Source organism: Cyprinodon tularosa, unplaced genomic scaffold (genome assembly GCF_016077235.1).
Source record: "Cyprinodon tularosa strain WSP-4 unplaced genomic scaffold, ASM1607723v1 ctg187, whole genome shotgun sequence".
NCBI classification, from domain to species: Eukaryota; Metazoa; Chordata; class Actinopteri; order Cyprinodontiformes; family Cyprinodontidae; genus Cyprinodon; species Cyprinodon tularosa.
The window spans coordinates 566,069-582,930 of NW_024038657.1; the positions used below are offsets into that span (position 1 = coordinate 566,069).

At 36.1% G+C, this 16,862-nt stretch overlaps 1 protein-coding gene across 18 annotated transcripts in view; it reads left to right on the forward strand.

Annotated features, from left to right (window-relative positions):
• The window catches only part of LOC119782003 (rap1 GTPase-activating protein 1-like), a 32,473-nt gene extending 15,976 nt beyond the window's left edge, over positions 1 to 16,497 (forward strand). For 7 of the 18 annotated variants that reach the window (XM_038282685.1, XM_038282691.1, XM_038282698.1 and 4 more), the window contains 19 exons: positions 288 to 391; positions 737 to 815; positions 903 to 956; positions 1,695 to 1,778; positions 3,906 to 4,006; positions 4,161 to 4,290; positions 5,831 to 5,986; positions 6,074 to 6,145; positions 6,242 to 6,328; positions 6,413 to 6,553; positions 7,637 to 7,759; positions 9,352 to 9,429; positions 10,189 to 10,298; positions 10,803 to 10,919; positions 11,069 to 11,198; positions 11,325 to 11,436; positions 13,620 to 13,696; positions 13,796 to 13,843; positions 13,990 to 16,488. In XM_038282685.1, the coding sequence (XP_038138613.1) occupies positions 288 to 391; positions 737 to 815; positions 903 to 956; positions 1,695 to 1,778; positions 3,906 to 4,006; positions 4,161 to 4,290; positions 5,831 to 5,986; positions 6,074 to 6,145; positions 6,242 to 6,328; positions 6,413 to 6,553; positions 7,637 to 7,759; positions 9,352 to 9,429; positions 10,189 to 10,298; positions 10,803 to 10,919; positions 11,069 to 11,198; positions 11,325 to 11,436; positions 13,620 to 13,696; positions 13,796 to 13,804 (1,764 nt within the window). In that variant the 3' untranslated portion in view covers positions 13,805 to 13,843; positions 13,990 to 16,488. Of the gene's footprint in view, positions 1 to 287; positions 392 to 736; positions 816 to 902; positions 957 to 1,694; positions 1,779 to 3,905; positions 4,007 to 4,160; positions 4,291 to 5,830; positions 5,987 to 6,073; positions 6,146 to 6,241; positions 6,329 to 6,412; positions 6,554 to 7,636; positions 7,760 to 9,351; positions 9,430 to 10,188; positions 10,299 to 10,802; positions 10,920 to 11,068; positions 11,199 to 11,324; positions 11,437 to 13,619; positions 13,697 to 13,795; positions 13,844 to 13,971 lie in introns of all 18 variants that reach the window. The other 11 variants (XM_038282688.1, XM_038282690.1, XM_038282687.1 and 8 more) reach the window with 11 other exon arrangements.
• Positions 16,498 to 16,862: the final 365 nt, after the last annotated feature.

Genomic DNA, 16,862 nt, shown 5'->3' on the forward strand with positions numbered 1-16,862 from the left:
CTATTTCCTTAGCTCTATTTAGACCTATCTAGATGTTTTCTATCAAATACAGTATTGCTGACAATATTAATCTTACAGCAAAATAATTTTCTCATAGATGTGAAAAATCGCCCCAAAATTATAGTTCATTCTAGCATAATCCAAAAACAATTGAAACAAATTAAACTAAAGTGTTGGTATCCTTAACAATCCCAAGCAGGATAAATTAAACATTTTTAGCTTGTGATTTTTTTTCAGGTCAGATTATGATGAATACCTACAATGTTCTGCTAACTCTGTATCCTCAGGAGCACTTTAATTACTATTCACTGGACAGTTCCCTTGGACATCTGGTGTTCTCCATAAAATATGATGAGATCGGTGACCAGGAACATCTACGCCTTATGCTCAGGTAACACTCACTATGCATATGTGACGCCTAAAGTTATAGTCAATAGCTGGAAGAGCTGCAGCAAATGCAGGGAAATAACTTTATCCTCTGAAATGCCCAGTACAGTGATAATGTGTGACTGGATGCACACATCCTCCCCAGGTGTTATTGCAGCAGTCATAAAGCTAAAGAGAGTGTCAACAGAAGTGTAATTTCCATGGCAGAGTAACAGATGGACTATTTAGGCCAGCGAGGGTGTGATAGAAAGGGAGACTGAAGGCAAACACATGGATGGGCGGGAAGTTTGATAATATCTATTGTTTTATCATACCTAATAGATTAATTATTGTTTAATGACCCCAACAGAACCAAGCTGAAAACCTATTATGATGTGATCCCCATATCCTGTTTAACAGAGTTTCCTAATGTGGTCCAAATGGCCAAGGTAGGATGAGATGCTCTTTGAACAATAACTGATCAGCCTCAACGGTCGTGTTTTGACATTTTCTTTAATTTCTCATCTTTACCAAAGCTTGTCTGTGAGGAAGTCAACGTGGACCGCTTTTATCCTGTGCTCTATCCAAAAGTAAGCTGGTAACCCTCGTCTTTTATTCCTGTATCTGTAACAGTTTAAAATCAGAATAGTTAAGGAACATATTTGAGGTTTGTTTGAGAAGTGAAATTGGTAGGCAAACTACTTACACCCAATGGACTTTTCCAAATTCTGTCATGTTACATCCCCAAAGCTTGTCGTACTTCACAAAATGTTCTATAATAAAAAGAATGTAATCTTAAAACAAAGTAATAAGAACCCCTATTAGTTTTTTCTCTTGTCAGATGGGACCAAGTTTGAACATTCTGGCCTAAATGCAAAGTTCTATCCATGGCAGTAAAACTAAAAACAAATAATAATAAAAAAAACACTGCAAACTTTCTATTAACATTATTAACACTTTCTATTAACACTTTATTTTCTGAAACACAATAGTAGAGGCATCATGCTGGGGAGTCTACTTTCCAGCTTGGGCAGGGATGCTGATGGTTTTGGGTTTACCCCAGCATTTTAAATTCGAATTATAGAGACCCTCTGTAAACTACCTGCTAAAAATTTCATAAAGTAGCAAAATTCTTATGTCATTGGAGGAAAATAAGCCCAAATTAACATTAAATAAAATGTGGGAAACTGTCTATGAATGTTATCCGTAAAAAATAACTAAAAAAAATATTACAGCTAATTAAGCTTGGTTAGCTTGTATTACACAGCCAAATAAAGCTCAGAAAGAAAATGATTCTTGAAAATATCTTTCTGCATGTGTTTCTGCAGGCTTCAAGACTTATTGTCACATTTGATGAACATGTGATCAGCAACAATTTCAAATTTGGAGTCATCTACCAAAAGTTTGGACAGGTGAGTTAGCGCGTTTTTATGCTGGTGGTCCTTTGCTACAGAAATGCTTAGAATTTCAGCTGTTGGACATGTTCATCCTATGAACAATGAATATTCACATTTAATAACATTTTTCATTTCCTCTAGGAAGCTGATATCGTCCAGCTTTTATTGTAATAAATTTGTGTTTCTATAAAAGTAATTATCTTGCCTTTAGCTCATCCTCTTATTTTTTTTCAGCCAATCGGTGCCTTTGTGTACTCTTGTCAGGTAGCAGAGCTGCAAGGAGATTAGCGGAGCAAATCTATATGTTCCAATAGCTCTGTTTATAAATGCTTAAATGCATGCCCCTATAAAATACTATGAGAAAAACCAAAAAGGAGTCGTTTTTATTTTGAGAAAAATTTGCAGGTTAAGTAGACATCCAGGGACATAGAAGAAGATTATATAATATTTCATCGACTTCTCAGGTATTTTTCTATCCTGCCTGTTTTAAGGCTGATATTTTTTAATAACATAACCATAATCTCTCACTAACTTTCTCACTAACAACTTATAATCATCTTTTTTAGCAAGGGTGATTGTAGCCACAAGCCTCCTGATCTTTGATTCCTCTAAGTAGTCTGCAATATTAAAGGTCTCTGGGTTATCTGATAGACTATTACAAAGCAGCACATTATTAAAAATAAAGAGAGAAAATGATGTATAGCTTCTATTTATTCCCAAATGGAAACCAATGAACTGTCATTTGCTGTAATGTTCATCCATATTTAATCAATTTCCCTTAAATAAACTCTAGTGTAACCTGTTGCCTTAGGACGGTATGAGTTTCTTAAATGCCTCAGAGGTTTTGTCAGAGATTAGTGAATATGGGAAATAAATCACAACACTAACTTTATAATTGGGCAGGTTAGTGAGAAAGTTCTGGAGAAGTTAAAGGCATAGTATTTGTTAATCTCCTAAAAATGGAAAGCATATGGTAAACTGAAAACCTTGAAAACATGGTCACCCACCTCGGCTGAGGAAGGGGACTATTACTCAGAGGAACATCCAAGAAGCCTGTGGTAACTTTGGAAGAGCTGCAGAGATCAATTGTTCATTATGGAGAACCTGCTGACAATTAATAGTCTCAAATCTTGCCTTAGTGTTAGATTGGAAAGAAGAAACATGTCTTTTAAGTTTATCAAATCTTCATTAATGCGGGTAGTCCAACTTAACCATTCGATTTTACTTAAAATATCTGTTTGATACATTTTGTACAGAAGAAGACTTATGACAAAACAGCATCGAAGTGTTAAGAAAAAGACAAAATTAAGAAAAAAATGTACATTTTGGAACAATAGCTAAAAATTTCTAACAATATTCCAAGATTTTTAAAGGAGAAAATAAATAACCCAGAGAATTTTAATCCAACAACTTCCTGGCGAAGATTATACCCAGCTGAAGGTGCAGAGAAAGAGAAATGTGCTTCGCTTAACTGTGTCCTGCAAGATAAATTTAGAACTGAGGTGCACCTTTGATTTCCACCAAGACAAACCAGAGCTACAGTGAAATGATTCAGTCTAAAGCAGATTTACATGTTAGAATGGCCCAGTCAAAGCCCAGTGCTAAAAAAAACTGCAATATTTGCTGCTATGTCACTTAAAGGCTGATCCACACATATTCAAGGCTAAAGATTTTCATTGAACTTAATATCCAGAACAATTTTAGTTTGCCACTTGCAACTGGTCAAGTTCATAGATATGTGTGATGGTGATGTCACAGCCTGTTAAAATGTTTAACCCTTTAAAGCCCGATCCAAGAATAAAACAAAACAGAAAATTACTTTTTTTGGTTTGAAGTCCTTATTTGTCCTTTTAACAAAATATGTAAAAAGAAAAAACAGAAATAAATTTTTGATATTAATAATTTATTATTATGCGATAAGTCAAGATTATTTTTTGTGTATTCTTCTGCCCTCTGTTATCAGGCATATCTGATTCTGTTCAATAGGATTTTGAGCAAAGTTTTTACCATTAAATTATGCAAAAGGTGTCAAACGCAAAACATTTCATAAACCGTATGTATTAAATATGATACATTTGGGATTACAGGGTTAATGGTCTCAATGTATGTTATTTCTTTGATTGATTTTTTTTTTGGCTTCAGACATCAGAAGAGGAGCTGTTTGGCAACAGTGAAGAAAGTCCTGCCTTCGTAGAGTTCCTGGAGTTTCTTGGAGAAAAGATTGAACTACACCATTTTAAAGGGTAAGAGTCAAACAAAGCACTAAACTCTACCATCATCACAAAGACACAACGTCATCTCTTATTGACATCCAGTCATGCACACTATAGGCATAATAGTCATGCTTCTGCAGTGACGGTGGAATATCCTGTTCGACATGCTTCTGTTTGCTTGCAGTTTCCGTGGAGGGTTAGATGTGACTCATGGGCAAACTGGCACAGAATCTGTCTACTGCAACTACCGCAACAAAGAGGTCATGTTCCACGTGTCTACGAAGCTGCCTTACACAGAGGGGGACACCCAACAGGTAATTCAACACCACAGAACAATGACACAGCTTTCATAATTCACAGCAAGCAGTCAGACAGGTTCCATCTGAGCCTAACAGTACTACAGCTTACTTGTTTATCCATGCTGGGCTAGAGAACAGCAGTGCTTAAAAAGACTACATTGGTTGTAAACATGAACTGTTAATGTGTGCTTAAGTGAACTCATTGTTCTTTTTGGTTTAATGCATCCTTCTGTTTCCTTAAACAGTGATTAATGATTGCTACTGTACGTCTAAACAGTCCATGATATCAAGCTTTTACAGACACAGATGGGAACGTCTGTCTTTACATGCTCAGCTTCCAAGCCAGGTGTAATGGGTGTTATATGGATATATGCCACGTTGACCTCAGACAGTTAACTGTTCTTTAAAACTAGCAGGGAAACAGTGCCTCTCTGTGGTGCCTTACAAATCCCCTCACTGTAAGCAGAATGCATATGATACTTATTGTCCTTAATCTACCATTTGTGTTTTTAACTTAGGTTTTCACATAAAAAAAAATAGTCATTTGTTTTCTAGTTTTACATGTATGGATATATTCAAGTTATGATAGCGCCTTGTCTCTGCATCAACAGTAAAGGCATTTTTTGTCATACTTTCTTATCCATATAAATTTGACAAATACACAGCCATTGATCTTTTGCTTTTTTACAATATATTTAAGCATTGTAATACAGATCCTAGCAGAACCTTTTCTCAACCGCCTTGAACTTCTCAATAGTTTTACAACAGCAAACCTCATTGTATATCATTGGGATTTGATGCATTAAATACGTGCAAAAAATTGAATAGCTTTCAATTTGAAGAAAAATGTTACATGTTTTCATGCTTTTCTTGTTCTTCTTATTTAGCGGAAAATGTTTAGGTGCATTTTTACCACTTACTGCTGAGTGTAACAGCTTCGTTAGGGGTTCTGGATTCAACTCATACATTTGTTTTTCTTAAAAGTAAATTAGTTATTTGTTTTTGCAAATTTGCAAAGTTTTAACTTTGCAACTTGTGTTCATAAGTTATGCATTTATTTTCTCGTAGATTAAACATCTGATGGCACATGTACATATGAATTGACAAGAGAAAAAAGTGTACAATTACAAATTCAAACACCTTTGCGCACATTTTTATTGACAGTTATCCTACTTCATACATGTCTGTCTTGCAATTATATTCTCCATCTTTAACTACATCTGCAACCTACTAAAAATTACTATGGGACTTGTATCTACTTTTCTGATCAATGCAGATTTTAGAATAAACATGGTCCTATCGGAAAGGGATTTTGGTTCACATTTCATGGCATCTTTATCCCTGACCTGCCTGTGTTCCTTGGTTTTCACTCTCTGTTCTCTAACAAAACCCTGAGACCTTTACAGAATAGTTATTTTTATGCTAGACACATTGAAGTCTTCATCTATAAAGTGACAAAATGAGATAGCAAAGTACTGTACTAGACTTGCATTTTCTCTTACATATTCACACAGAAATGTAACCATAAAGTTTTCCTGCTGATCTTCTGTTTTAGTTGCAGAGGAAAAGGCACATAGGGAATGACATTGTTGCCATTGTATTCCAAGAGGAAAATACTCCCTTTGTGCCAGATATGATTGCATCCAACTTTCTTCATGCTTATATTGTGGTCCAAGTGGTCAACCCCTGCTCTGACAATGTAGTCTATAAGGTAAGTCCTCCCCACCCTTCCTTTCCAAAACTTTAAAAAGGAAGTTTGAGCAACTGATTCTTCTTTGGCCTTTATGTTTGTTGCTAGGTTTCAGTGACAGCTCGGGATGATGTTCCTTTCTTTGGCCCAGCCCTCCCAAACCCTGCTATATTTAAAAAAGTAAGAGAAACACAAAATTTAATTATGATAAAATATCTTTGCCTTTTTTATTAATTGCAACTGCTTATTTTCTCCCTCTGCTTTGCTTTTCTTTAGGGTCCTGAATTTCATGAGTTTCTGTTTACAAAACTAATTAATGCAGAATATGCATGCTACAAAGCTGAGAAGTTTGCCAAATTGGAGGTGAGTTTTGGGGCATACCATTACTTGGTTTTGTTGTTCCTAAAAAACAATTTCCTTTCTGGTATTTGTGTGCTTGGGCGTCAGGAGCGAACACGATCGGCTTTGCTTGAAACCCTTTATGAGGAACTCCATCTGAACAGCCAGGCCATAATGGGAGTTGGAGGCGAGGATGACAAACTGGAGAATGGGAATGCAGGAGGAGGGGGCTTCTTTGAGTCCTTTAAGGTAACCAGAGACTCACATACAGAAGATTCAACACATCCTCGAACCGGTACCTTAAAAATTTATAACTGTTGGAATTTAGCAAATCTTTTCCCCAGTTGAACATACATCAGCATGGATTTTGTAAGATTTGAAAGTTTTCCTTTTACATTTTAGAATAAAGAATACATTTTCACCATCCATTTTGTATTGATCTGCAGGCTTTGGAATTGCTACTGCAATTAGCTATTTGCAGACAGCTCCATGTTTCTCATTATTTAAGCCTAGATAACCTGCTACTGCCTGTAACTTTGAAAGCAAACAGAATTAAGCAGGCCATTGATTTCCTCCATATTTTATACCACATGAAAGGAAAAACTTGTGTTTCTAAAAACGTCAGTCTATTCTGATGCTATCGGTTTTACAGGTATAAAAGTATAAAAACAATGTTACTCACAAAACACTGACTTTTTGTGACCTTTCTTTTCTACTTTCTGTTGAATTTTTCTTAAGAGACTTTTCTTTGGCAGTCAGGGTTCTTCACATTGCTCACAAGCTGAGCTATAAGAGCTTTATCACCGCCTCACAGTCGGTTTGAAATCTGAATGAAGCGGATTTCTGCAGCTCCGTCCTCCTCTTTGCTTCACAGCTTTTCTTCCTTGTGCATCACAACAGTAACTTGATACTGTTCTGTCTGCATGCTGCTGTGCCGCCACCCCTCGCATATTTTTCATGATGCTGTCATCTCTTTGTGTCACAAACTGGGGGTGAACAGATACATTTCAAGTGGCTTTACCTCTCCCATCGGGTTACAACCCAAGACGTTACACTTCTTTTGGCTACTTGGTGGTTTGACGTCTCCTTACTCTTTCTTTTCCTGCCACTTAAGTAAAAGCAATGATTCATCTGAACCACACAATCTGCACACAAACTCTGCAGGGTTCTCTGTAACTTTCTTTCCTGTCAGCAGTAGTCAGAGATGTGGTGCCTGTTCTTGTAGTGGTCAGAGTTCAGGGGAAAGCTCTAAGGCTCACCTCGGTCATGCAAAGAGGCTGAAAGTGTCAGTATCATCTCAGTGTATCTCCTCCTCCTCGTTTCTTTCCGTAGCGGGTGATTCGCGGTAGGAGCCAGTCAGTGGATGCCACGAGTCTAACTCTCAAGAAGCAACACTCAGTCTCCAATAACCTGAGCAGCCACAGCCCTGCAGAGAATCCTAAATTCCCTGGGATAGTAAGTAAAGTGCCTCTTTTCGCCCTAAGCAAGGCGCGCCTCGCTACCTCTGCCTCCTCCAGCCCTTCTACTAGAGTATTGCCTTCCTTCCTTACGTGCTTGCAGCATTAACTTCTCACACTGATGTGCCATGCCCTCGGCCAAGAGGAGCAATAACGGATAGCTTTGGTCTGGAAGCTGACTTTCCTGATAGTAATTAGTCGCACACTGTCTGCAAGATGGAGTGGGAGGATTCTGACTGGATTCTACACTAATGGTGATGGTTTGGGGTTAAAGCTGGTGTTTGCTTCTGATTCCTTTTCAAACCTAATGCAACTGCTTTCTTATTATAAGACTAACACAATTTTTTAATATGATCCAGTATTTTGTTGTTGTGCTTGTTATGTGTATGATACTTTAAGCATCGGTCTTGAAGGGATAATCACTAACAAATGTTAAATAAAGTTAGGAGTGAAAGTTTTTTGTTACTTTAATTAACTAATTGCAAATTGCATCATAATTGTTCTAATTCTTTAATCAACAATTGTAGTTTTTTTTTTTTTTTTTTACATAGTTTACATACATCCATAATGGGCCTACCTGTTTTGATAATGTACGGTTTCTTAATTATTTATTTGTACCCTATCCTTCCCTGGATTTGACAAAAAAAATTTAATGTTTTTATTTTCTGGGAATTTTGCTCAGATCCACACAAAGTTCACCCAAATGTATGATTCCCCTGCTAATATTTTGTTAAATGTTCCTTAACAATAGTACATCCAGTATTCCATTTTTTTAGCTATCAACACCACCTTTAGAAATTAATCTCAAGATTATTTATTAATACTATTTAAATATATGGTATAGTTTTTTTCAAGTGTGTTATTTGTTGGCAAAAAACAGGCTGTTTAGCTTGAACTTTATCAATAGAAACGTAGGAAGCCGGTTGCAGAGGCCTAACAAGTTAATCAAGGTTAAACAAGTTTTATTCTCTTAAAACAGTTGTATTCAAGAATTGTTCAAATGCATCATTAAAAACTTCATAATAATGTAACATTCATTGCCATCATGGCTGCATGCAAAACTTTTGTCCAGAGCTGTATGCTGTTCATGCTATTTTATAAATATGGGTTAATAATCAAAGAAAATGTATACATTCCATTGGATTTATTTTTAAAATACAGTAAAACTAACTGATTTCCTGTAATGCAATTACAAAACTCTTTAATGGAGTTTACCACGATAAATGTCCTATGTTGTTACGTAAAGAATAATTTATCGAGTTCATGTCTCGGCTGTTTTTTTAATCTCTTCATCATCGTCTTCCTCGCAGGCGTATGTGGCTTACATAACCGGTTCATCATTTCTCTCTCCCATTCAGCTGCCTGTGTTGAACCCATGGAGCCAGACTGTCTCCATTTGTATTCTCTAGTTAAATATTGTTTGACTGACATGACTTACTGCATGAAATCTCACATATCTGTATGAATCTCATGTTTTCTTTTCTCCTCCTCCTTCTTTTTTTGTCATCTGTCATTACCATCATCTCCTCCTTACTCTTTCTTCTTCTCTGTCTTTTTCTCTTTCTTTTTCTCTCTCCCTGTCTACCTCAGTCATTGCTTGTCCCAGGCAAAAGTCCCAGTAAATATGGACGCCGTGGCAGTGCCATAGGGATAGGAACAGTAGAAGAGGTTCATGTCTAATTACTAACTACCTTCTTACTTATGTCTTTTTTCTGTCGCTTTTATGTGTCTGCATGGCGCCACTGCATCAAGGTCAAATGAGTTTTCCTGCACATTTCAGCAGCTCTTACCATTAGTTCCTTTTTGTGAAAAGTGAAAGCCTTTACAATTTGCTAGAAATTTGCTATCTTAAACTATTTACTAATGACACACTTCAGTCAATCATTTTTAGACTCTTTTTTTTTTTTAGGTCTTCTATGCTTTAATGCAGCAGGTGCTTATTTTCTAGAATGTTTTATGATAATTATCTCCTTTGATTATTTCCAATTATTTAATTCAATTAATTTAATTCAATAAGCCCCCCCCCCCATGCAGAGGTTATACAAAGAAAACTGAATTGCTAATCTCTAAAGCCACATTAAAAGAATATCTTTGTTTCTAATTTGAGACCTTTAAATTTGAGACAGAATGAACAAAGCGTCTCTGGAGCCTTCAAATCCACCTTTTATCTCCTGCTTCAGGGCGCTCTGCACTGACAGGGGGGGGGCTGTCACCTGCTCTTGGCATGACATGCGTATTTCTCCTTTTTCTTTTCTCATTTTTGTACCAACTGAAAAGCAAGTTATCCTACATATTATCCCAATAACTCAGAGAGATGTGGTTTCAAAATCCTTTTTCTTTTTTTTTATTTATTAGCCTAGTTGGATCGGGACAGAACTTGCAAAATATTCCCAGAGTTTGACAATGCTTTTCTGCTCTCCCTGCCAGTCTTTGATTATCCCGGGAAAAAGCCCCACAAGGAAAAAGTCAGGTCCTTTCAGCTCTCGCCGAAGCAGTGCTATTGGGATTGAAAACATTCAAGAAGTCCACGAAAGAAGGTGAATGAAGAGTTTAGTTGATTTTTCACTTTGCCTTGAACTGTTCTACATTTGATCACATTACAACCAGAAACGTTAGTTTTATTATTGTGATTTAATGTTATAATTTGTGTAACAGTGAATAACTTTTAAGTGGAAGGAAAATGATACATGGTTTACAAATATTAAAAACTAATGGATGTATTTGTATTCATCCGTAATACTCTATTGCTCCTAGAAAAACCCAGTGAAGAACTGCATCCAGAATTCAGATATAAATGTTCTTGTGCTTTTAGTTTCATCTTGTAAAAAAACTCAGTTGTTTCACTAATGCCTCTAAGGTTGACTAGATAAAAGTAGTTAATAAACAACTTCATCAAGACCAAGGATCAGATCCACAGCTCTGGGGATTTTAGCACTTTTATGAGGCATTGTACACACATCACTGTGGGTTGTTTTGTGGGTAGGTAGCATTTTATAAGCATTGTGGGAAATATGTTATTTTTTGGTATATTTCTATTGCAGCAGAGATGCATCTCCACACACTCAGAAGACACCTGACAGTGGCCACGTTTCTCAAGACCAGAAATCTGACAACTCAGATCAGAGCTCTCCTGAAGTCCTCACAACCACCAAGAACAGGTAAGAGAGACCGACTGAAAAGAAATAAGATCAATGAGAATTTATACTGTCATGTGTTAAATTCAAGCAAGGCAGCACCTTCTTTTGTCGTGTCTGATGCATTTGAGGTCAGAATTAGCTGACCTCTATAGTGGTAACCCAGGGTGTAGCTCTTATTTCTGTGGCAGGACCCCTTCCATCCCTGAGGGCCAAGACCTCTCTCGCTCCTCCTCCAATGCCAGCAGCTTTACCAGTGTGGTAGAGGAAAACGAGGCTCCAGAAGACTATGACACTGGCATGGTTGGCACAAAATTTCTTTTCATAAAGTGCAAGAAAACAGAGCATGAATTTTAAATAAAACATATATTTTCAGTTGCCTCTTTCCGTTATGCATGATTCCACATGTCTGTTATGTATCATTCCCAGGAGAGTCTGTCTTCAGCTGGAACACCTCACAAGCGAGACTCTCTCACCTACAGCACCTGGTTGGAAGACAGCATGAGCTGCACCAGCAGCAACAGTCGTGGCAGCTCTCCAGGTTTGTAGGCATATAATACTTGTTTTACAATTTCTAGAAAACATGCAACACTATCACATTTTTCTGATTAATTTGCACCCTTTCATGAATATGAAAGTATGTTTTTTGGATCAGCAACAAGTTCATTTTGGATACTATTCTGTGTTATCATAAGATAAGATAAAACATCGGCTCAACAGTCAAAAGAAGGTGAAAAAAGGAGGAAAATGTGCATGGAGTGTATACAGTGCGCAGACATTTATACAGTGGATCGAGAGAAAAAAGAAACGAGGCAGAGATTTAAGGTGACTTATATACATTTAGGGTGACTGATTCACATTTGGATTTGGCTTTGATCATTAAAGTGCTACCAGGTAAAGAACAACAGTGAGGTGGTGAGATAAGTGTAATAGCTGAAGTTTCCTATTTAACAGGGTTATTGCACAGGCTATTTAACAGAGAATTGAATTGTTATTGCAGATTAGTTATTGTGAAAGTTATTGCAGTTATAGTGCCACATTGTAAAGTCTGATGGCAGCAGGGATGAATGGCCTGCGGTAGGACTCCTTTTTACAAACAATGTGCAAGTCTTTTACTAGAGGAGCTGCTCAGCTCCTCTACAGTCAGGGGCAGGGGGTGAGAGGTGTTGTCCATGATGGATGTGAGCTTGGACAACATCATTATATCAGCAAATATCACAATTTAAAAAAATCCTAGTGAGTCCTAAAGATTATGTAGCAAAGAGAAGAACCTTTTTCACCTGAAACACAGACAATGTTTTCACAGAGTCCCTCTTGTGGCATCATTATGAAAAGTTAGCAGGCTTCAAGATAAATTACTAACTCTGATTTCCTTTTAGAACCTGCAAAAAAGGAGAAAAATAAGGAACATTTTTTTCACAGCATAGATTACAAGTATAGAGTAGAATAGATAGATTTTTTATTGTCCTTCAGTGTGGAAATTCAGGTGTCCCAGCAGTAAAGCAAAAGGCAAAAGGAAGCATGATTATTCATACAAAGATTAAATAAATCATATCTCAGTCTTATGTTTATATTTGACCACCATGTTTACAGTTTATCACTGCTGCACTTTAAGAAATGGAAATGTCTTGAAAGCTGTACTGAACGAAATTTCGTTTTGTACTGTATACACCCTGTGTGTACAAAATGACAATATAGATTTTCTAAGTCTAAGTCATATCTACATTATACAAAAGAATAATGGACTGTGCAGAGAGGGATAAAAGGGTGCAGCTGAATAGGTTAATTAAAGAGAACTGTGTAAAATACACATATACGAATGTGCATACTAAACAGCAGACTATTTACAAGAAATGAAACTGAACAAATAACAGCAGGAATGCAAACTCACTGGGAGGAAGTATCTTCAATAACGATAATGACTGCAAGCAGTCTGTTGCTACAGTTATGGATATTAATTTCCAGTGTATCATTTTTCTACATAAGGAGAAAATGCCAAGATATGAAAGTTTACTGCACCTTCCAAACATATCTAGAAGCGTTGAATTTTCACATTGTGCAACTTGACAATAAACTCCAATATGTTTACTGAGATGTTATGTCATGGCTTTTAATTTCATTAATTTTGAATTTTTGTTTTTAGTAAAAATCAGAAACACGGCATACATACATATTCATATTCAACCCTTTTTTACTTCAATACAAATCAGTTGTTCTGTGAAGGAGCTGTAAATTCTTCCAGGGGTTTGGATCTAGCAGCACTATAGTGAGCTGAGAAAGTAATGAAATAATTTAGATTTTTTTATTCTGAGCAGGGATACTTCTAAAATATGAATATTGTCATGACAACAGAGGAGGTAAAAGATGATTGGGACATGATAGAGTTAGATTTTTGGTATTTCAACTGTAAGAAGCTGAAAGAAGACAGAAGATGTCTAATATTCATAGAAACATTTCAGCAGAGACTGCAGTCGCTTTAGCAGTAAAAGGTGTTTCTACAAAGTCTTGACTCAGGTGACTATGTATTTGCCAGCTTCTCATTTTTTAAAGAAAATTGTCAAAAATACTTGCCACTTTCTAATTTGTGGGTAATTGTTGCAAAAAAATCACAGTAAGATAGCATAGACTTTGCAGTTTTGTTGTGTTTGAAGGTAGTAGTAAATAAAAAATGGCGAATAAGAACAAAGTGAGTTTTTTTTTTATTCCTGTTTTCTTGATCCTCAGGGCATGGTAAATCTGATCGAGGGAAAGCCACCGATATTCGAATCAAACTAGAAAAATCACATGACCATCAGTCATCAGTGAGTCCCCCTGTGATTATTTTAGATTTTTAAACTCCATATTTCAGCTCCTTTCTGTTGGACTTTATTTGGTTTACATTTGTGCTTCCCTTTGTGCAGAACTGCTAGCCCTGCCCACAGGATTTTATCCTGAATCGCCATCTTCAGGTTTGACTTTCATTTTTTTCACTCTTATGGTTTAATTTAACAATCTTACTACAACCAAATAGACATATTTGGATGAAAACACGAGCTACCAAATGAAGCCTTTGAACATGTTTTATGTTTTTGACCAGATGTCTGTCTTCTTCCAGAAGCAGTCCCATAAGTCACTCCTTCTGAGACCCATGCTTTTGACATGTCGAGTGAAGAGGAGGAGGATGAAGCTGAGAAAGGAGCATCAGATAAAGCCTGCAGTCGGCTGCTCAGGGAGGAATGCATCCAGAAACCCAGAGGACACAAGAAAGGGTTATGCACAATAAGGCGCCAGCTTTTGGTTTCATTGCCTGTTCCCACATTTGTTGCTTGGTTGTACTTTTATTTTTTAAACCGACCCTTGGTTGTAAAAGTGCTTTTTTTTTTCATCTGAAAATATAAATGTTTGATCTTTTAAAGATGTCACTTGTTGAACTCATGTTGTGCTGGCTGTTTGAAAAGTACAGATTGTATAGGTGTCCTTGTGATGAAACCTTCCGCTTAAAGATTATGTCATAAATCTATTTAAAATCAAATTAAATCATCACATTTACAGGTATATCATTGAAATTGAATCAATTTGATTTGTCACAGTTAAATTAAGCTTTTTCTCTCAGCCAAGCATGCAGTTACAGTAGCCGAATGTGAAAACATTACACATTGAACCTTTAACACACTCCATCTTCAGTGCATGACATACTGGTCACCTAAAACATATAGTCTCCGGCTTTACCACAAGCCCAAAAGGCAAAGATGCACTAGAGATTTTTTTTTTTTTCCCATGAGAAGGAAGAAGTCATGAGAGAAATATGGTCTCAGAGCTGCAATGTGTAACACTGTTATTCGCCATTTGACAAAAATCATAAACCTAAAATCCTGGCAGCAATAAGGAGTCTTTGTGACTTCTGCTCCAGTTCTGAACATTTAAGTGCCAGCCTTTTCATTTCTCCAAACAGTGAAATTACATTAAAATACCTGTAAACCACACTTCCCTTAAATATTTGATCCACACTTAAGATGTAAGAGAGTAATGCAGCTGTCTAAATGCCGCCTCAGTGGTTTGCCTGCCGACTCAACTGCAACTATCTTTGCAGCTTGGGCAATAATTGTTTGTAGTCATAAACACTGCCAGAATTATTTTCCCCCTTTTGTAGACAAAATTTAACCTTTTTAATTTTATTGTTGTTGTTTTTTTTAAATGTAGCGACTGAATTTGGTGCTGACTGCATCCTCTGATGCTTGCAGCATCCTCATCAACGTTTCGTGCATGAATAATCTCATGGGAAAATATGCTCACTTAATCTTTACTGTGTTGCTATAAAGGGAGCAAACATTCGATTTTTTCATTTTCTGTGTGCACCAACTGGCTTTCACACTCAGGATCTGGAGGACATGTTTTCACTCTGTTTATGTTAGTGCCCATAAGGGTACTTTTTGTCTATGAAAAAAACTGTTTTAATGATATTTGCCTGTTTTGAAAATCATTGGTGTTTTCATGTTTTCTGGCTCTAAATTTTGGGAAATGTTGTCCTTTAAGCAAAATTTTTGGCTTAATTGAAATGCCAAAATTGAAAGTTTTTTTCCTAAAAGGTTTATCGGAAAATGTTTCACCTGTTAAATTGATAAATTTATTATATGGCAGGTAAAATTTAAACAGGAGAACATGTTAGCTGCACTAAGACACTTTCTCCGATTTCCATTTTTTCTCCAAGTTGTGCTTTTTAACAACAAATAACAGCTTACAGGAAATAAGCCTCTCAGCAAACAGCCTTAGAACTTAAACATGTCTTTTTTTTTAAGTATGTGTTACCTCAGTTTTCCCCTCCACATTTTTATCTACCAAAGCAAATCAAAGTTATTAAATTAAAGGCTTATCAAACTTTATAACAAGTGCTTCAAAAACAGGAGATGATTATTGGTTTAATCGCCTATTGAACTCAGTCACTCTTTGTATAACAAATATACAGATATGGTCATCAGTTTTATTATTTTTTTCCTAACTTCTCTTCTTCTTCCCTAACCTTTGTTTTTATTTATTTATTTTTTCTGGTAAGTGGCAGTTCTCTCTATGGTGATAACACTCAGTGTCTTGTTATGCAGCTTGTTTATGTTGCTTTTTCCCTAAATATGATCTTGACCTGTGACATCTGGCTTATTTCAAGAGTCAGATCTTGTTGAGTGCAGTAAGTTTGCAATGCAAATATGATCAAATCAAGTATATTAATTTGCTTTAAAAGTTACTAAATCCAAACTAAACAACTGGTGATGTGTAAATATAATATTAACTGAAGAAAATATATGTATAGCCAGTGGATTTTAAACTGGAAGGGACAACACAAAACAATTACTGCCAAGGTTAAAAGTGACTGTTGTTTTATGTCATGTATTCTTAATTTCAGACTTTATTTTAAAAGTTTTGTAGATTTTTAAAGGTTTTCAGACTAAAAGGGAAAATATCTCTGTACATCCCATTGATCATTTCAGTTGCCTTATGTCACACAGTGATGGTGTAAGTCGAGCCAGGAGAGCCAGTAGTTAATTCATCAGAATTTCCAATATAATGAATGTTTTGTTTTTGCTTGTTTTTACTGTAAATAAATACCCTCAGAAGTTCAAAATCTTCTGCACATCGATTTTTTTTTTACCATTCAAAAGAAAAAAATCCTTCTAAGGCACACTAAAAATCATTGTTATTAAATAAGAATAAAAGACAAAGGGGGGTTTATTTCCCTGTATCATTATAAAAGCCAATAAAAGATTATCCCAGAAGTCAGTGACTTGGTGATGCTCCGCTGTAAGACATTATTTGCGTGTTGTTGTAATTGAAGGCAAGTGACTTACTTTATTTGGGGTATCTGATGTATAATTACAGAGCTTTCTGTGACTGAAACATTTACTGCTTTTGAACTATTAGATATAAATATGCAATGATGTTAGAAAAATTTTCAGGTAATGCTCTTTACTTAGCTGCATTTATTTATTTTAGGAATAA